At 36.5% G+C, this 22,262-nt stretch overlaps 1 protein-coding gene across 1 annotated transcript; it reads right to left on the bottom strand.

The window, feature by feature from the left end:
* Window positions 1-1,534: 1,534 nt before the first annotated feature.
* LOC149821130 (2-methoxy-6-polyprenyl-1,4-benzoquinol methylase, mitochondrial-like) lies at window positions 1,535-19,203 on the bottom strand. The gene is made up of 8 exons (XM_089982402.1): window positions 19,102-19,203; window positions 18,329-18,455; window positions 18,163-18,224; window positions 17,067-17,216; window positions 4,565-4,709; window positions 2,503-2,574; window positions 2,202-2,310; window positions 1,535-1,906 (listed from the first exon to the last, which is right to left on the bottom strand). The coding sequence occupies exons 1-8, from the start codon at window positions 19,193-19,195 to the stop codon at window positions 1,805-1,807; spliced, it is 861 nt and encodes a 286-aa protein (XP_089838528.1). The 5' UTR covers window positions 19,196-19,203; the 3' UTR covers window positions 1,535-1,804.
* Between the last annotated feature and the right edge of the window lie 3,059 nt (window positions 19,204-22,262).

A 22,262-nucleotide genomic window follows, 5' to 3' on the forward strand; every position in this document is an offset into this window, starting at 1 on the left:
GCTCTGGCTTCCTATCCGGATAAATACCTAATTAGGAAAGCAAATCCTAATTATACTAAATTGTTAAAATGAGATACAAATCAATTACTTAGATCCAATATACATTACATCGACCCAAAATGAAAAAATATCCAAACTATAAAATATAGATATCAAATGATTCAATGAACCACATAGACCCTAATATGCATCGCTCCACTCCTGCATTATTCTTTTCGGGTTAAAGAAGATTTGCCTCAAAAGTAGATCCTGCTAGAGCTTCTTTAAATCCCAAAAGACTTATAGGAACTATGAATGTGAGGAAAATCATCGATCCAAAGAAGTTGACAATGGCAAGATCCGTTTTGCCGATTATCCAAATAGACAGAACCGGACCCTGTTGCTCCTTGGTAGCTGATGCAACTCCAAATCCGATTCTGGGTTTAGGTCAATCTAGGGTGAAGGTTTTACAAATTTTGGCTATTTCAGATTCAACTTCCCATGTATTTAGTTATTCCAAACCTGACCCGTTTGCAACATTAACAAGCATAGTGATGGCTTATAAGTGAATTACTTCGTGCCGTATCACATTAGAAAATTTAAAAGAACAAGCAAGTTTGTCCTTTCCTTTTTTCCTAGCTTAGAGCTTTGGACATGGAAAATGATTATACAGCACACTCTGTGGATCATCTTCCCCCTTCTTTTAGAATTGGACATGGAAGAAGACCACACAGCCTCACGGTTCTTTCTTCTCTCTTCACAACAGGAAATCTCCATATGGTACTATCAGATGCAATAAAAATAAGCTGCACTCATGCACTGTACACGCAAAAGGTACAAGCAGATTGGGTCTTAATTGGATCCAAACATAGATCTAATAGAAATTTTTGATCTGAATCCAATAGAAATTGTAGATATAAGTCGGAAACACATTTAGATTCTACAAGATCCACGTCCAAAAATAATGCTATCTGATTTGGATCAAGGGTCCAACTTAATCCGATTCACGTTACGCACCCATGGAAGCAGCCACCAAGGGTATTCAAATATCAGTCAAGATGACTAAAAAAATGCTATGTTAAGAACATCAAACATGTCTCATGATATAACCAATCTCCTTGTGGTGGGACGTTGATGGTTCAAACCCCAGTGGTACGTTGAATAATAACTGGTGGCCCGTGGGGATCTGCCTAACCCCAGCTTGCCTTTAAAAAAAACAAAAACATGTCTCATGAACACCCATAGGGCTCCACTCATCTGGTAGGGGCAACTTGTGAATGTCACCAAATTGACGGGACGTCACAAGTTGGAAGCCCACAAGTCGTGTCCCTCGAAAGGTCGAAGCTGGGTGTACTCCCTGGTGGGCAGAGGGACCTCAATAGTTTTACCAACCAGTGTGCGGTCAGTAAAAGGGGGGGGGGGTTGTTAACCTTGGACCATCCAAAAAAAAAGTTGTCCCATGAACAACAAAACAAGCTAAAGAATAAAAACGTGAGAATAGATTAAAAAACATGGCATTTATGTCAGGAAACTGAAAAGGGAAGCATGATGATGAAACATAAGCATTTATTTAAGAAAAAGAATCACAAAATTACACTAACAATATACAAGAGAAGGAAGAGAAAAGCCTAGAGGACCCCAACAACAGAGGCACCAGAATATAGAGGCTTCGAGACTTTAGCCAACAGGCCCAACTCTATTATACAATTGGAGAAAGGCATTACTCAAAACCCACCATGACACAGTTGTGGAAACAATGAAATCAAAACGCCTATGTTAGAACTGTTAATCAAACAACGATGGCTGAAGCATGGAATCAAACCTCTTACAATTTGAAGCCTGAATGAATCGCAACAACACCCCCGACAAGGTTTTCATACTCGACGTTTTGAAACCCTGCATCTGCAATCATTTCTGCAAATTTTTCCTGTTGGCAAGTAAACCAAATTATAAAGAATCAGTCAACATATTTGTTCAGACAACATATTTGTTGAAATTGCAAGCACAATGACATTTTGTATTCCACGTTTCAATTTGTTTCTATGTGATTGCAGCTCAAGGCTATTAAAAAGAACGAATAACACGGGCAGGGCAGCAACCCCTCCAATTAGTTAACCTGTATCCTCTGATTTCACTTTTCGATTTGTATGCATATGATTGCAAATTATGGTTATTAAAAAGATGCCAGCGAGGAAAAAAACTAATTGATTTCTGCTATTCACCTGGGGAGGAAAGCGGCGGATGCTTTCGACCAAATACTGATATGAATCTCGATCACCGGCAACAAGTTCCCCAACTTTTGGGATAACAGAAAATGAATATAAATCATAACTGTAAAATGAGAGATAAAGAGAGGGGCACCAAGAGTCAATTGTATTAACAGACATGCTGATTGTCCAGTTGCAAAAAAAGAAAAAGGTACTAATTCAAGTAAAGCTGGTAAAAATGCCAAAAGCAACAAACAGGAAGAGCAAAAGTGAAATCAGATGCTTTCAAATGCAAACATGACTTGGAAGAACTTACATCTGTTTAAATATGGGGACTTCCACATGGCTAAGCTCCAGGCAAAGGAATCTACCCCCTCGTTTCAATACCCTGATATTGCAAAAAGGACCTCCATCAGCTGAAGCATCACATAGTTCTTTCTATTGTAGATTTCATTTGCATAGCTGATTGTTTTAACTTGATGAAGGTAGAATATCTGATGATTCAAGGTGTTGAACGTTTGACCCTCACAAGTTTCAATAGAGACTCATGTTTTTTAGCTACTACTACAACAGATAATGTATTAAGAAAGTTCGCAACTCAATTTTGGATATCACCTATCCTATTTTTCAGTTCTTCCTAAATAAAGATTCAAAAGTCTGACTGACACCAGATTCAAAATGGATATCAATCTGCCCAGTCTCATTCAGATCATCAATAGCATGACTCACCTGATCTAGAAGTATGGTACTGTTCTATCCATTTTAACAGAACATCTCAAAGAAGTAACAACGTAGATTAAACACCTGCAAAGTTTTCATAACATAATGACAAACATCTCATTGTAAACATCCTCATTGCATTGCATAAAATTATCGATGCCAATATATTTAAGCAATATATCTCTTAAATGATAATGCTATCAAATATGCAGGGCCATATATGATGTGAACTAAACCTGACAGCAGCTGTATAAGCTTGGCCAGCTAACCAAAAGCTTGGCGCAAGTTTGAGCCAAGGTCAAGTTTTTGCTCATCCAAATCAAGTAATGTTTGAGCTTGACTCAAGAATGCATTGTTCATTACAATTTTATGGACAGGGGAACTTCAATCATGAGCTCTTATTATATGCACCGTCTGTTTACCCATTGGGTAACAGAATTTTTAAAGAATCTAAAAAGTTCTACACATATATTACCCACTACTTAAATGAGCTTGTTGAGCTCTTAACTAAACTCCCTAACAGAGTTTAAGCTCACATGCTTGATTATTAGGCTCAAGCTGGGTAATTTATCATGCAAACTCAAACAGCTCTGTTACAAAACCAAACCCAGAGACACAGACTAGCTGCTAAGCTTGACAAGATAGTTACAAAAGTGAAAACCCTGACCCCCTCTATAATGAGATAGCTAAGATATTTTAATACATGATAGATTGAAACTCCCATGAATATTAATAGAAATATTCATTATGTCATGCAAGATAGTGAGATACCCTAACTTACGTGCAGAGCTCCAATAGGAGACGGACAATTTGGATGAGTTTGGTTTTTGTAGGATGAGACCTTTGTAATCAACCAATATGCTTCATTCTTTCTGTATGCATAATTCCCGGTCAAGATTTTATATTTATTTTAATAAGTTTTTTGGTTACTTCAAAACAAATCCATGGATATGACTAGAAAACATGGAAAAGGCATGTGTGTCTTCTATGAAGAAGTTCAGCAAGATCAGATATAATTAAAGCACTCACAAGGATTATATGTAACGAAAGTTGCACTCCCAACTCTTACAGGTGCCTAAAAAACCCCAGATATCTTCAATTGCCATAAGAGGATCCAGAGCTTAAAAGCATGTGAGGATAGGGATAATAAGTGATAACAAGCCAGGATGTAATAAAAGTTGCAGTCCTGAAGATTATATGTAACTTAAGTTGCACTCCCATTCCCAACTCTTTTGGATGCCCAAAAAATCCAAATATGTTTCTTCGATAGCCATGAGGATCCAGAACGTAAAAGCAGGTAAGCTTATGGCTGAAATGGCTGGCCCATATTTGGGACAGGCTGGCAGCTTGTTGATAGGTCAGGCCAATCTAGCCTGGACTGTCTCCAAAATCACAGCCCGGGGCCAACCCCATTTCTAAAGAAAAAAAGCCACGTAACAAGATGAGCAAAGCTAGCCTATGTCTATTTTTCACCAGGCCAGCCCAACCAATGCCTTTTTTTGGCGGGGACAGTCCTAAGCTCAACTTTTGAGCTGGCCTACAGGCAGTCCACAGACCATCTAGTTCGATGTCCACCCTTAGGTAAGCTAACTAAGAAATCCAATAGTGCTTCCTATAAACAAAGGTAAAAGTATAGTCAATTTGTTTAGTATGTTCACCTATAAGCTTCTGCAAGGGCCTTATCTATGTGTGTCACATTCCTGATTCCAAATGCAATTGTATAGCCATCCATTGAATTGTCTTCAAAGGTCAAACCTTCCGCATTTCCTTCCTCCCATATGAGTGAGCGAGCTTCAGCTAGGCCTACAATTGCAATACAACAAAAAAAATATGGAAAATTATAATTCTAAACAGAAGGGAAAAAAAATTGCAAGGACTAGATGATCCTCCATTATATATTATGAACTCTTCCCGTCGCAAGAAACCATTTATTGCCCCATGAAACATGAAGATTTGGTCTAATTCGCGTTAGAACACAGCTAAACTGCTTATTCCTTTTGTTATACAGCCTTGTTCATTTAATCCTTAGCCAATGATTACAATTCTTCTTTTATGTGTTAAAAACATTGTTGTAAGTGAAACATGGGGGTCTGCATGATAAAGATGTGAAAGTATCTTCAACAAGATACTATGATCAAGACCTTAATATTCTTGATAACAAAAACGTGCACACATGCACAATAAGAACAATTAGAACACTTGTGCACAAAAGCACAAATCAATCTCACAAATGCACTAAAAGAATAAAAAGCTTTATTGAATGCTTGGGCTTTGACCCAAAGCCATAGAAAAATACATGAGAGAATGCCCATATTTATAGGGCTTAGTGGGCCTTGGAAGGGGCTCCACACATAGTCGTTGGAGGGGTCCAACCACTAGTGTGTTGGCCCCTCCCAAGGTAAGTACATTATTAAATGCAAAAAAGAAAAAAAGAATTTAAAAAGAAAAGAAAATACAAAAAGAATAACAAGCATATTCACGAAAAAGAATATGCATAAAAAGACTAAATTACCCCTACAGCTAACAATAGGAATATATATATATATATATATATATATATATATATATATATATATATATAATGAGTAGATACATATACATATATATAGTATATGTATATGTATTACCTTATATATATAATATATATATTAGATTACATGGTTGATTATACATAATTTAACACCCCCCCCCTCAAACTTAGGGCAAGATGAACGAGAGTTTGCCAAGGAGGAAGTTGAATCGCGGAACACACAAAGCTTTAGTGAAGAAATCTGCCAACTGATATTCTGACGTGACATATAGAAGGTCAATGACTCCTTTGAGATACGCCTCACGAACATAGTGACAGTTCATCTCTACGTGTTTAGTCCGCTCATGAAAAGTGTGATCTTTCGCAATATAAATTGCACTTTTGTTATCACAGCACAGCTTGGTAGTGTGAAATTGTCTATGAAGAGACAATACGCATACAAGCATAAATACTTTATAAAAGAAGTGCACGAAGACACTCTCACAACACTTGAACAAAATACACAAAAAGCGTAAAAGTAACAAACATGCAATAATGCATGTATTTCATAAAAAGGAGCAAATGCTTGAGACTCTCAAGCTTGAAGAATTACAAGGGGGAACACCCCTATTTATACAAAGCAAAAGGGTGCAAAGGGGGGGCTCCCAAAGGAGTCATTGGGGGCCCCCCAACGACTCTATTGAGGGACCCCCAATGCACCTTTATGAAGTACAAAAAAGAAAAAATAGAAAATAAAGAAATACAAAATACAAAAATAAATTACAACATATTCCCAAATGGAATATGCGCAAGATTACAAGAATACCCTTTTCGGGTAAGAAAATAAAATATGTATAAATATATATATATATATATATATATATATATATATATATATATATATATTTATATATGTAGAGATACATATACATATAATATATTATATGTATATGTATCTCTAAGTATATAAGTATATATATTTATACTTACAACAAGGTTTTGGAGATACATTTTAACACCCCCCCTCAAACTTACGGTGAGATAACCGCAAGTTTGTCAAGAAGGAAATGAAATATGGGCGAACATAGTGCTTTTGTGAAGAAGTCTGCAAGTTGATACTCAGACGTCACGTATGGTAGATCAATGACCTTCTTCAAATATTCTTCTCTGACATAATGGCAGTCCATTTCTATATGCTTTGTTCGCTCATGAAAGGTGTGATTCTTGGCAATATAAATTGCACTTTTATTGTCACAGCATAGCTTTGTTGGTTCTCTGATAAACACTCCCATATCTTCCAAAAGGCGTCGAATCCATACAATTTTCATGGTGGTAGATGTCATGACTCTATATTCGGCTTCAGTGGATGATAGAGAGACCTTCTGTTGTTTTTTGCATCGCCATGAGATCAAAGACTCACCTAAGAAAACACAAAAGCCAATGGTGGAGTGACGATTACTAGGGTCACCTCCCCAATCTGAGTCAGTATAAGCAAGTAATTTTAATTCAGAAGAAGAAGATAGAAATACTCTCTTATTCATTGTTCCCTTCAAATATCTGATGATGTGAAGCACAACACTCATATGAACGGTTGTAAGAGCGTGCTGAAACTGACTGGCGATGTGTATAGCATGTGACAAATCAGGTCGAGTAATGCTAAGATACATTAAAGAACCTACCAACTGCCTGTAAGGAGTAGGATCGGTTAGAGGAACACCGTCGTCAATCTTCATTTTTGCTCCCACAACTTCAGGAGTTTTGCATACTTTGTCATCAGAAATTTCTGATTTGTCAATAATCTCACAAGCAAGTTTAGACTGAGATAGAAAATAACCACGTTGCGAATAGGCAACCTCAATTCCAAGAAAATATGTCAGAAAAACCAAGTCTGACATCTCAAATTTTGAAGTCAAAACGGACTTAATACCCTTGACTCCTTGAACATCATCACCCGTAATTAACATGTCATCAACATAGAGTAATAATATCACAATCCCTGCATTAGATTTTCTAGTAAATAGAGCAGTGTCAGTATAACATGAGGAGAAACCATTTTCCAGCATTACACTGGTAAATCTGTCATACCAGGCTTTGGGGGCCTATTTCAAACCATAGAGGGCATTTCAAAGACGAAGAACTTTATCTTTAGGAATCTTCATGCCTGGTGGAGCATCCATATACACTTCTTCGTTAAGATCACCATTTAAAAAAGCATTTTTCACATCCATTTGAAAAATGTTCCAATTTTTAATAGATGCAATAGTAATAAGACATCTAACTGTAACTATTCGGGCTACAGGAGCAAAAGTTTCTTCATAATCAATTTCATACTCTTGCCCATACCCTTTTGCAACTAAGCGAGCTTTATACCTTTCCAGAGATCTGTCGCTCTTAGTTTTAACCTTAAAAACCCATCGACAACCTATAGTTTTCTTTCCTATGGGTAGAGTTTGGAAATCCCAAGTTTCAGCCTTTTTAAGAGCATTAAGTTCATTTTGCATAGCTTCTTGTCATTCTATACATTTTTTAGCTTCTTCAAAATTCTTTGGCTCAAAATAATAGTGAATGACACTAAGACAAACCCTATACCGGGGTGAGAAAGAATCAAAAGAAACAAAACGAGTTGGAGGTCTCCTATTCCTTTCAGATCTTCGGTGATCAAGGGTAGGAACAAGCTCACTATATTGGTCCATAGCACTTCTAAAGGTGTCTTGATTTCCACGAGAGTAGGTTATTGGATCACTTGAAATTCTACTTTCTTGTTCATTGAGTGAGTTATGTTCACCAACATCACCATCATTTTCCTCATCATGATTTGATGATACATTATCATCATTAGATATATCATCATTACTAGACAATAAGTCAAATAGGAAGGAATAATCAAAATTTTCTTGTTGAGAAACATTTTTTTCAAAGTCACTTTCATTTTCTAAAAAAGTTACATTTCTAGAGACATATAACTTATCATCTCGAAGATCATAACAACGAAACCCTTTTTGAGTTTCGGAATATCTAAGAAAGGTGCAAGGGATAGCCTTGGGAGAGAGTTTGTCATTCTTATCCGTAAGTATAAAACACTTACACCCAACAACTCGTAACCTACTATAATCAGGTTCAAGCTTATATAAAATCTCAAAAGGGGATATTTTTCCTAATATTCTAGATGGTAACAGAAGCAAGAGCTGCTTCTGCCCAAAAGTTTTAGGAATGTTTTGGGAAATAAGAAGGATCCTAGTGGTCTCAATGATGTGCCTATGTTTTCTTTCGGCCAACCCATTCTGTTGAGGGGTTTTAGGACAAGACCTTTGGTGGACAATTCCATGATCCTCAAAATATACTTTAAATTGATTGGAGAGATATTCCCCTCCAGAATCACTTCTAAATATCTTTATATTACTGTTGAATTGATTTTTGATCATTGAATTGAAGGTTTTAAAACACGAAAAAATTTCATGTTTGAACTTAAGAAAATAGATCCACGAATATCTGGAAAAATCATCCACAAAAATGACATAATAAGAAAAGTCTCCTTTTGAAGCAACAGGTGCGGGTCCCCAAACATCCGAATGAACAATTTCGAAAGTTTTAGAAGAGAACATAGTTCTTTGCTCAAAAGGTAAACTTTGCATTTTTCCGAGAATACAATCATTACAAGAAAAAGAACTTTTACATAGGTCTTTTGCAAAATGTAAATAAGACAACTTGGTGATATTAGGATGACCAAGTTTCTTGTGCCATACATTTATATCTTTGTTTTGGGCCACATTACAAAAAGATTTTGGAACTTGAAGAGATTCCATATAGTATAAGTCTCATTTTCTAAAGTCTTCCCCAATCAATTTCCCGGACTGGCGATCCTGTATTAAACATTTATCACAAGAGAATTTAATATCGCAACCATGGTCCGAGAGTTGAGAAACAGAGAGAAGGTTTAAGTTTAGTTTAGGTATAAATCTAATTTAAAATTACCTATTCCTTTAATTTCAAAAGAGGTTTCATCCACAGTGGAAACAAAAGAGGGAGAAACATTTTTTGAGTAATCGGAAAGTGAAAACATGTTTGGTGACATATGAAAAGATGCACCGGAGTCCAAAAGCCAAGAGACTTTACCTGAAAAAGATGAAGTAGACACGGCGGCACCGGAGGTAGCTCCCTTGAGGAGAGGTTGAAGGGCTTCCACTATTTGATTTAAAGAGAGTGACCCACTTGATGATGCCTCCTCCTTTTGTGGTACACCGGTGGTAGCCATTGCGAGAAGCTTTTTCCATTTGGGATATATGGGTTTGATATGTCCGGGTTCTTTACAAAAATGACAAATAATTTTGTTATAGTCACTTTTTCCTCTTTGCCCACCATTTTCACCTTGATTTTGTGGTTTAAAATGAGGGGGACGATAGGTTTTAACATTGTTCCCGGGTCTTGATACGGCATTGACCTCATTGCTTTCTTCATGATTACAAGGAACCACAAGAACACTTGATCCTTGTTTACATAAACTCATACGAGTCTTCTCACCACTTAATTTGGTGAGTACATCTTCAAGAGAGGGAGGAGTAAATGAGGATAGAAGAGAAGACCTTATTTGCTCAAATTCGGGCCTTAGCCCATTCAAAAAATTGAATAACTGATCTTCTTCAAGTTGCTTGTGACGAAGTTCAATTGCCTCTCCACTCCATTTTGGTTCAAGCATGGCAAGCTCAATCCCTTATGGAGGAAAGATCGACAAAATATTCCCTAATAGTCGTTTCACCTTGAGTAAGAGAGAGAGTTTTCTTTTGAAGATAATACTTATGAGATAGATCCCTCGATGTATACATTTTCTCAAGATAATGCCAAGCTTCCGATGCCTTTTTGAACTTAATAATGTTGGCATTAATCTTAGTTTCAACGGATGAAAAGAACCAAGAAAGAATCTTGAAATTCTTCATTTCTCATTCATCATGCTTCTTAGAATACTCTTCAAGAGCTTTAACCCTTTCTTCTCCTTCAAGAATCTTGATTTCACTTCCGTTTACCACAATTATTTTGGGTTCCAGTTCCGGAATTGTACCTTGCACATAACCCCATAGCCCATTTCCTTTTATGTGAGCCTCCATGTTTTCGGCCCAAATATGATAGTTGGACCCATTTAATTTGAAGCCAAGAGTAAAATGAGACTCTTTTTCGCCCATTATGAAGTAAAGATAAAGGGAGAAATGGTGTACCAACACAATATTTCAAATGCTAGCTTGCGCAAGATTCTTCTAAAATATTTGAGAAGCAAGATCCACCACTCCAACCTCCAAAGATCTGAAGGCACGCTTTTCGAGGCACTTGAAAAGAAGAGAATCCTACAATCCTCTATCACCAACCAAGCTCTGGTACCATGTGAAATTGTCTATAAAGAGACAATACGCATACAAGCATAAATACTTTATAAAAGAAGTGCACGAAGACACTCTCACAACACTTGAACAAAATACGCAAAAAGCGTAAAAGTAACAAACATGCAATAATGCATGTATTTCATAAAAAGGAGCAAATGCTTGAGACTCTCAAGCTTGAAGAATTACAAGGGTGAACACCCCTATTTATATAAAGCAAAAGGGTGCAAAGAGGGGGCTCCCAAAGGAGTCGTTGGGGAGCCCCCAACGGTCACATTTGTGACCGTTGGGGGGCCCCCAACGACTCTATTGGGGGACCCCCAATGCACCTTTATGAAGTACAAAAAAGAAAAAAGAAAAAATAAAGAAATACAAAATACAAAAATAAATTACAACATATTCCCAAATGGAATATGCACAAGATTACAAGAATACCCTTTTCGGGTAAGAAAATAAAATATGTATAAATATATATATTTATATATGTAGAGATACATATATATATAATATATTATATGTATATGTATCTCTAAGTATATAAGTATATATATTTATACTTACAACAAGGTTTTGGAGATACATTTTAACAAGTAGGCCCTTCTATTGTGATCCTCATATCTTCTAGCAACTGATGGATCCATATAATTTTCATGGTAGTAGTCGTCATGACACGATATTCGGCTTCAGTTGAGGATAGAGACATTTTTTGTTGCTTCTTACATCTCTACGAAATCAGTGAGCCACCTAAGAACACACAAAAACCACTGGTGGAGTGGCGGTTATTTGGGTCACCTTCCCAATCAGAGTCAGGATAAGCAATTAGTTTTAAATCGGAAGAAGAGGACAAAAAAACTCCCTTGTTTAGAGTACCCTTTATGTCTCTTACGACTCGCAAGATGGCACTCATGTGGACTGATGTTGGTACATGCTGAAACTGGCTTCTAGTATGAACTGCATGAGAGATATTTGGTCTGGTAATACTCAGATACATCAACGATCCTACAAGCTGTCTGTAGGGAATAGGATCTGAAAGGGGAACACCATCATTAATCTTCATTTTAGCTCCTACTATAGCAGTAGTTTCGCAAACCTTTTCATCTGTAATACCTGACATGTCAATGACCTCAAAAGCAAGCTTAGTTTGAGATAAGAAATACCCTCTATGAGAGTATGCTACTTCAATACCCAAAAAATAAGTTAGAAAACCCAAATCAAACATTTCAAATTTATCTTTCAAAATTGATTTTATGCGCTTAACTCCATTAGAATCACTACCAGTTATGAACATATCATCCACATACAACAGCAAGATCACAATCTCTGCATTGGATTTTCTGACAAATAAAGCAGTGTCAGTCAAACAGGATGAAAAACCATTTTCTAACATTATAGAATTAAACCTATCATACCAAGCTTTGGGTGCTTGTTTCAAACCATAAAGTGTTTTCCGAAGGCGAAGCACTTTCCCTTTAGGAACCTCCATTCCTGGTGGAGCATTCATATAAACTTCTTCATTCATATCGCCATTTAGAAAGGTATTTTTAACATCTATTTGATAGATGTTTCACTTGTTGATTGAGGCAACAGTTATGAGACATCGGACAGTGACCATTCGAGTCACGGGTGCAAAGGTTTCCTCATAGTCAATTGCATATTTTTGACTATACCCTTTTGCAACTAATCGAGTCTTATATCTCTCAAGAGATCCATCACTCTTAGTTTTAACCTTAAATACCCATCTACACCCTATCATTTTCTTACCCTTAGCAAGGTCTTGAAATTCCCACGTCTTGGCCCTTTTCAGAGCTCCGAGTTCATTTTCCATCACAACTATCCATTCAGGACATTTTCGTGCTTCCTCAAAGTTTTTAGGTTCTACGTAAGAGTGGATGGCACTAAGACAGACTCTATATTTGGGTGAAAAAGAGTCATACGAGATGAACCTAGAGGGAGCTTTCCTATGTCTTTCGATCCTACGAAGGTTCTCCTCACTTTGAGAAACAGTCTGACTAGTATCATCATATCTTTCAAGAGCATTTATGAAGGTGTTTCTATCTCTATGAACATAGGTGATAGGATCTCTAGATGGTCCCTCATCGATATGTTGATGAGAAGAGGAGAGTAGGGGAATAATTTCTTCAATTTCATTATCACTTGAGTCATTCTGATTTGACTCATCATCACTAGTATCATCATCTTTGGCTAATAGTTCAAATAGAAAAGAATAGTCTACATCCTCATTATGTGATTCTGGACTTTCAAAACCACTAAGATTTTCCAAAACACTCACATTCCTGGAAACATACAATTTGTCGTTTTTAACATCATAACATCGAAAACCCTTTTGGGTTTCCGAATAACCAAGAAAGGCACAAGGAATGGCCTTTGGGGAAAGCTTATCATTTTTATATGTAAAGACAAAACATTTACATCCAAAAACCCTTAACCTGCTATAATTAGGTTCTTTTTCATATAACTTTTCAAGGGAGAAATTTTATTCAAATTTTTTGATGGAATTTTATTTATGAGATAAACTGAAGTAAAGACTGCCTCAGCCCAGAGTTTCTTTGGAATGTTCTGTGAAATGAGCACGGTTCTAGTAGTTTCAATAATATGCTTATGCTTTCGTTCCACTAACCCATTCTGTTGTGGGGGTTTTGGACAAGATTTTTTATGGAGAATATCATAACTTTCAAGATAACTCTTGAATTCATTTGAAAGGTATTCACCTCAAGAGTCGAATCTAAGAATTTTTAAACTTTCATTGAATTGATTTGAAATCATCATATGAAATTTTTTAAACGTTGAAAAAACTTCATGTTTATGCTTAAGAAAGTATATCCAACAAAACCTAGTATAATCATCCATAAAAATCACATAATATGAGAATCCTCCTTTAGATATCACAAGAGCAGGACCCCATACATCGGAATGAATAATTTCAAAGGGTTTTGTCGAAAACATAGATTTTTGATAAAAAGGTAGACTTTTCATCTTCCCAAAAATACATTCATTACATACAAAATCTCCTTTACAAAGATGTTTAATAAAAGGCAAATAAGAGATTTTAACAATGTTGGGATGTCACAGTCTCTTATGCCATATATGAATATTTTTGTTTTGAACAACATTACAAAATTGATTCTTGGAAACTTGGAGAAAATCAATGTAGTAGAGGTCTCCTCTCCTAGAGTCTTCCCCAATCAACTTCTCGGACTGACGATCCTGTATCCAACATTTATTAAAAGAGAATTTTATATCGCAACCATGGTCCAAGAGTTGAGAGACCGAAAGTAAATTTAAATTTAGTTTTAGTATGAGATGAATTTTTGGAATAAAAACATCTTGTCTTTCAAAATTGCCTATTCCTTTAATTTCAATAGGTGTTCCATCTGTCGTTGAGACAAAAGATGGAACAGAGTTTTTAGAAAATTCGGAAAGAGAACAAGCACTTGGGGTCATATGAAAAGATACACTGGAATCTAAAAGCCAAGATGTCTTACCGGGAGGAGAAGAGGTTGACATAGTAGCTCTGAAAATGCCTCCCTTGAGAAGAGGTTGTAAAGCTTCCATGATTTGTTGAAGAGAAAGAGACCCATTTGAAGATGATGGTCGTTCTTCCGATGGGGATGTCATAGCCATTGCAAGTAATTTTTTTCATTTTGGGGCAAATGGGCTTGATATGCCCCGGTTCTTTACAAAAATGACAATTTAACTTGCTATAGTCCATTTTCCATATCGATCATTTCCTCCTTGAACTTGATTCTTAAAATGAAGAGGTTTGTAGGCCTTTACATTTTTCCCCGGTCTCGACACGACATTCACCCCTTCACAATCTTCTTGAGTAGAAGAGGTAGCAAGTATGTTAGGATTGCTCTTACTAATTCCCATACGGGTTTCCTCCCTACTTAATTTAGTGATAACATCTTCAATTGAGGGAGATGTGAAAGCGGATAGAAGCGAGAACCGAATTTTTTCAAATTCGGGTCTAAGTCCATTTAGGAAATTGAAGAAATGATCTTCCTCTAGTTGTTTATGTCTTAATTTGATTGCTTCACCACTCCACTTTGGTTCAAGCATAGCTAGCTCGTCCCATATAGAAGATAATTCGGCAAAGTATTCCCGAATAGTCATCTTATTTTGTTGGAGGGTCAATGCCCGCTTTTGGAGATAATATTTGTGTGACAAATCTCTTAAAGTATACATTTTTTCAAGATATACCCAAGCTTCGGAAGCTTTTTTGAACTTAATAATGTTGGCGTTGATCTTGGTTTCAACGGATGAAAAAATCCAAGACAAGATCTTAAAGTTCTTCATCTCCCATTCGTCATGCTTTCTTGAATAATCTTCAAGAGCCATTTGTCTTTCTTCCCCTTCAAGAATCTTAATATCCCCATTTTCAATGATTGTAATTTTAGGTTCGGGTTCCAGTATCGAACCTTGAACATACCCCCAAAGCCCCTTTCTCTTAATATGGGCTTCCATATTACCGGCCCAAACATGATAATTTGAACCATTAAGTTTAAACCCAAGGGAGAAGTGAGAGTCATTTTCGCCCATTAGAGAGGATAGAAGTTGAAAAATAACACGTACCTCAAAAGATTTTCAAGTCTTTCTTGACAAAAGAGGTTTCTAAAATATTTCTCAAAGAAGATGATCCACTTCAAACTTCAATTGCTTGAAGGCATGTTTTTCGAGGCACTCAAAAAAATGAAAAAGTGCACAATCCTCCTCCTTCAACGAGGCTCTGATACCATGTGAAAGTATCTTCAACAAGATACTATGATCAAGACCTTAATATTCTTGATAACAAAAATGTGCACACATGCACAATAAGAACACTTAGAACACTTGTGCATAAAAGCACAAATCAATCTCACAAATGCACTAAAAGAATAAAAAGCTTTATTGAATGCTTGGGCTTTGACCCAAAGCCATAGAAAAATACATGAGAGAATGGCCATATTTATAGGGCTTAGTGGGCCTTGGAAGGAGCTCCACACATAGTCGTTGGAGCCCCTCCAACGGTCACATTTCCGTTGGAGGGGTCCAACGACTAGTGTGTTGGCCCCTCTCAAGGTAAGTACATCATTAAATGCAAAAAAAAATATTTAAAAGAAAAGAAAATACAAAAAGAATTACAAGCATATTCACGAAAAAGAATATGCATAAAAAGACTAAACTACCCCTACGGCTAACAATAGGAAAATATATATATTATATATATAATGAGTAGATACATATACATATATATAGTATATGTATATGTATTACCTTGTATATATAATATATTTATTAGATTACATGGTTGATTATACATAATTTAACAAAAGAGAAGTTGTAATATTGGCTCGAATGACAGACCTTAAATTTTTTTGGTACTTTTTTGAGCTTGATGGTTTCTAATCCCTAGAAAGAGCGTAGTGCCTTCAGTTCAAATTCATAATGACAAAACTGACACTTCAAAGGAACTTCATACAAAAATGTGAGCTATTGAAACTGCATTGCTTCTTCATCCTATTTCATTTAGATTGCTTGTTTGAGCACTTTTATGTCCTACCACCATGTCAACATTGATAGACTAGTGGCACTAGATTTGTAATTGGGTATAACCTTTTTGCATTATTCTGAAAGTATCAATAAACATACCATTACTGTAATACTGGATGTGGTGAAGGGCATTTCAGTAATTTGTCAAAGTTTACTATATCATAAAGCGTTAATGAAGGGTATACAAAATCTAACTTCACGTGGACTTCAAAAGTCCTTACTCCCCAATACTTTCTCTGACAACTTTGGCACTTGAAGCATGTTTCAGAAATAGACATTATAACAAAGATTATCGCTTCATTCAGATTGGCTTTTAGAGGGAAAGTATCATTTTCCTTGCATATTCATTGATTTGTAGAGGAGCAACTTCTTCACAAAGTCTTTTGTTCTCGGTTTCATTTCCACCTCAACAAACTCCTCCTGAGCTTCTTATAATTCACACAAGGTCTATATGTAATATGCATATGTTATCTAAGTTCATCATCTCTTTGTTTATGTAGAGAGGAAAGTTATCTCCTTAACATTTTGATTGTTTGAGATATTTTAGGTTTATAACAGTCAAATATTTTGTCTTCTTATGTTATTATGATCAATACATTGGCTCCACACCCTAGAATCAGTCTATTATTATATTTTATGTTTTAACAGAAAACTAAATAGCATATTGCACATAAGAACATGGACATGTACATAATAACAGCCAAAATAAAAGTAAATACAATTTTCATGTAATACTTCTCTCTGAAGCACGTTTTTTGCCAACATTCAACATTGCAGGGTTGATGTCACAGACATAGATCTGAGTTTCGTCCACAGCTTCACCGGATAAAGCATCTAGACTAGATCTACGTGCAACACTGTTAAGTACACGGAATGCAACATCACCTACAAAAAAGTTTTTCCATCAGTTACTATTACAGCTTTTTCTTCTGCATTTTCTATTCTTATTTTCATGATTGTTGGTGTCAATGTACACAAATATTCATTCCTTTTTTTCCCTGAAAGTGATAAACATGCAGTGAAAGTAGAAGCATAAAATCCCAAACTAAAATAATGACCCGCAGTTACCGATATCGCTGATATTTTGAAAATGTAATGATAATATCGGTATTTTAGGATAAGCCAAAATTATTGGCAATATATCATCAGAATTCGAAAATATCACGATAATATCAAGATGTTTCCACAATATTTTTTGGAAAAAAATATTTTTTATATTTTAAGCATACTTTATCTATTTTTTGTTTATTTTATATTTTAAAACCTTTTAAAACTTGTTTCTTTATATTTTTGTAAGAAAATAATGAAAGACTCGTTATTTTCTTATCTTTTTTATTATTATTTAAATTTTTCAATATTTTAAACCTCAGAGATTTTCATGCGAAAAACCAGTTATTGAAAAAAATTCTGAGAAAAACCCTTGCCGAGAAATTGCCTTAATAGGTGACTGTGCAATGACCCAGTCGAGTTGCATTTAGAATCTTTTGAAGAAGCAGAACCACAAAGCACCTGCCTCAGAACTTCCTGACGTTTAGATGTCATTTCAGAATGCTTAACAATGACATCAAAAAGAGTCAACTGACAACCTGAACACATTTAAAATGAATAACAGGGCAAAACCGCATCAATGATATATACCAATATGGTTATTATAAACCACAGAAATTCACAAGGAAGCCAGTTAATGGTTAACCCAAAAAGACCTAATGTGTTTCCATGAGCATATCCCCACAAACATTCAAGACAATGACAGAAGTGCATAAGATATATATTGCTGACATAAAGTTGCAACCATCAAAAAATATGAAACACGGCTCTTCAACATGCTTACCAGTCCCACCAGCAACATCAAGGTGTTTCATTCCAGGAAATGGATTTAGTTTCGAAACCAACCTGCAAAACAAAGCATTTGACAACATGAAAATATAGAAGAGCTCTCAAGTTTCATGTAGCACTCATCATGATTGTGACGAACTTTAGCTATATAAATTACCAACCTGTCTTTCCACAACCTATGCAGACCTCCACTCATCAGATCATTCATAAGGTCATAATTAGATGCAACACTGGTGAACACATTCCCAACCAATTTGCCCTTTTCTTCTTCAGGCACATCCTTAAACCCTATGGATCATGAGGAACCAAACGATCAAGGCAATGTGAATACAAAATAATTGTAAAAGGCAAAAAGATCCACAAGATACAAAACCACATTAATTGTGAACGTGCCAAAACTTCATTTGATCCAAATCAGGACACGAGTATCCGAAAGCTCTCCAGAAAATCCCAACATATCTCAAATGCACTTATTTATCATGGACATAGCTATACAAAGTACCCCCCAATACTTAAAAAGGTATAAGATTACAAATTGGAAAAAGAAGATTCACAATTGACGAGTGAATGCATTTTTATTTGTATCAAGCAAAATGGATCCAACATAGATCCAAGCAAAGAAATGAATCAATTATTCTTCAAATTGTTTTTGGAATTTCCCTTTTCCAGAGTCTCATGGTTGTTGCGATCATACGAATTTTCTCTTTAAGTTTCAATTCTTCACAATATAAAACCCCCTGACATCAATGGCACACTAAAAAATTCTTAGCGAGAGAACTACCCCTTAAAATCATAGAATCAAAACCAGAGTATCCTCAATAACTCAGGAACAGCAAACCTTAATTCACCCAAATGCTCAGCACGAGAAGAAACCGAAGGAAACACGAAGGGAGGCGTGAACAATATCAAGAGAGAGAGAGAGAGAGAGAAGTACCGAAGCTCGTGGAGTGAGAATGCAGAGAGGAAGAGGAAGTGAGAGCAGAGAGAAGCCTCCCTCTGCAACGCCACAAGCTCGATCTCAACGCCATCTGCGAGCTCAGACGTCGACTCGAGGGTCGTCGATTTTCTTTTATACTCGGCGCGAACTGCCCTGACCCGGCCCGATTATGGTTCGGATTGGGTCGGGGTCCGGGTCCGGGTCCGGGTCCGGGTCCGGGTCCGGGTCCGGGTCCGGGTCCGGGTCCGGGTCCGGGTCCGGGTCCGGGTCCGGGTCCGATAAGTCGGGACCATCGTCCTGAGATGTTGGTATTTGTTTTTTATAACAAAAGAACCCTCACCCAGAACTGGGATGGAAGTTAGGGATAGCAGTGGACCTGGGAAAAATGGAAGCAGATCAGGTCTGAACATGAGCGTTTTTTCTCGACATCGTGACCATCCTATTTGCATTTTAAAAAGGTCAAAAGTCAACAAAACTACATGGCATTCATCTAAAATGCAAACACACTGCCACTATGTCGGCATAAGCAAAAACGCTCATGTTCAACATGACCTGATCTGCTTTCGGGGAAAATGGAGCCCCACCCTGCCCTGTTTGGACCGAGATAGAGGATATCAAATGTGGATGGAGGTTAAAATCAAAACTCGTGTAGGATGAAGGTGGGGATGGACTTACGCTTTTCCTCGTCCTGCCCCATCTCCGTCTTCAATCCTTGCCTTGCCCCGCCCCATCCTTCTTTAGGGATGACAGTGGACCTAAGAAAAGTAGGGGCCTACCCGACCTCGTCCCGTTTGGACCAGGAATAGAGGCAGCGATGAAAGTTAAAATCAAGAGCGCAGATGGAGGGCAGGATTGATGGATGGCACAACAGAGGCACGCAGCAACAGCAAAAGAAATGAGAGTAGTTTGAGCAAAAGAAAAAGAAAAAAAAAGGTTAGGGTTTTTAAGGTTTGCTTCGAGAGGCTTTCTGTTGTGTTGTTCACACACTCGACTACTGAGCATGTACCCATTTCATAACTTGTATCTCTCAGTTTTCCTTTGGCTCAGCTTTGCAAATCAGCTTAATGAGATTGTTGAAACGGGCAAAAAATAAAAATGCTTTTATAAAGGTTTATTTGAAATTGGTTTTGATAACTGCCCAAGCATATTCACGAACAGGCCCTTGTTCGTGGATATGCCAATATGTGCGGATAATGGCCACACATCCCAACATCTCCCACTTGGCCATATATCTGTCGGCCTTGCTTCCACTATTGTAGGCTTTCCATGCAATGATTATGGATTTTTCATAAAGATTTGCCTTGTAATCACAAGTATCTTAATCTCATGTGTGCCACATGTTTTGTAAACAGATCCTCAGGGATCTCTTTCGTAAGAGGATCTGCTACCATGTTTGATAATGGTAGATAATCAACGGTTATCTCATTTTGTTCAATCATATCATGTATATAGTGATATTTTACCATTATATGCTTATTTTTAGAGTTATCTGCTCTACTCTTCATTAGAGAAATAACAGCCTTGTTGTCACAAAAAAGGTGTATAAGTTCAAATACAAGATCTAGTTTTAAATCACAGATGAACCGTCTAATCCACACTACAAAGGTTGTGACTGCATTACATGCAATATACTTAGCTTCCTGAGTATGCAGGGCCACATAACCTTGCTTTTTACACGACCAGGCTACTGCACCTCCTCCAAACAAGAAGATATAGCCAGAGGTAGACTTGTTGTCATCTTTGAATTCTGCAAAGTCAGCATCTGAGTACCCGATCAAATCAAGTTTGTCAGGTTGAAAACTCAATTGTAATCCTTTTGAGCCTTTCAAATATAAAAAAAATCTTTTGACAGCCTGTCAGTGAGGCCAACCAGGATTACTTTGATATCGGCTAACAAGACTTACTGCAAAACTTATATTAGGTCTTGTATAGAGCATAATGTACATTAAGCTTCCAATAACCTGAGCATAAGGCACATCTAGTCTTTGTTAATTTTCTCCTGAACAATCACTTTTACTTAAGTTCACCCCTTTAGCAACCAGAGTCCCAATGGGTTTCGAGTCATGCATTCTATATTTTTTCAAAATATAGTCAATATATCTTTCTTGACTCAAGCTGAGAAATTTTTATTCTCGATTTCTGGTAATTTTGATTCCCAAAATGTATAAAGTTTTACCCATATCTTTCGTTTCGAGATTGATATACAACCAACTCTTTGTTTTGACTATTATATTATTATCATTTTCAGTCAACAATATATCATCAACATAAAGAGATAAAATGCAAAAGTGACTCTCACTTTTTCAGACATATACACAGTGGTCTAATTGATTGACTTCATATCCAATCTTGGTTATTGCTTTATGAAAAGTCAAATACCACTGTCTAGATGATTTCTTAAGCCTATACAAGAATTTTTTCAACTTGTATACTTTATCACTATCTGTGACATATCCCTCTGGTTGAAACATATAGATGGTTTATTTTAAGTCATCATTCAAGAAGACAATTTTTACATCCATCTGCCAAACATCCAGATTATAATGAGCTGATATGGACAATATTATCCTGATGGATGCAAACTTAGCAACTGATGAGTAGGTTTCAGTGTAATCAACACCTTCCCTTTGGGAAAAACCTTTGGCTGCAAGTCTTGCTTTAAATTTATTTATTGACCCATCAACTTTGTACTTTTTTTTAAGAACCCATTTACAACTGACTGGTTTTCTTCTTTCAGGAAGATCAGTTAATTAAAGAGCTTGTTCAAACGTGTAAAAGTAGGCTCAGTGAGCCAAACAATATTCAGCTTGGCTCATATTAGATCTTTAAGTAGTAACAAAATGCATTTTACATATATTGTATATTTAGATGGTTGAAGTGTTTGACTTGCTAGCAATAAGTTTCCGGTTCAAATCCTACAGCTTCCATACAATATGAATTTTTATTTTATAAATGAGCCAGTTTGAGCTAGGTTCAGAGTTTACAACAACAACTACGCCTTCATCCCAAAAGCTAGGTTCAGAGTTTAAATTATATTATTTTCAATTGTAAATATTTTATTTTTCTATAATCGAGCCAATTCAAACTCGGCTTGCCACAAAAATGAGTCAAGTCTACGGTTCATTCAGCTAATTTAGCAGCCCTAGAATGTATTTATA

This window comes from Nuphar pumila, chromosome 12 (assembly GCF_984573655.1).
Source record: "Nuphar pumila chromosome 12, dmNupPumi1.hap1.1, whole genome shotgun sequence".
Lineage (NCBI taxonomy): Eukaryota > Viridiplantae > Streptophyta > Magnoliopsida > Nymphaeales > Nymphaeaceae > Nuphar > Nuphar pumila.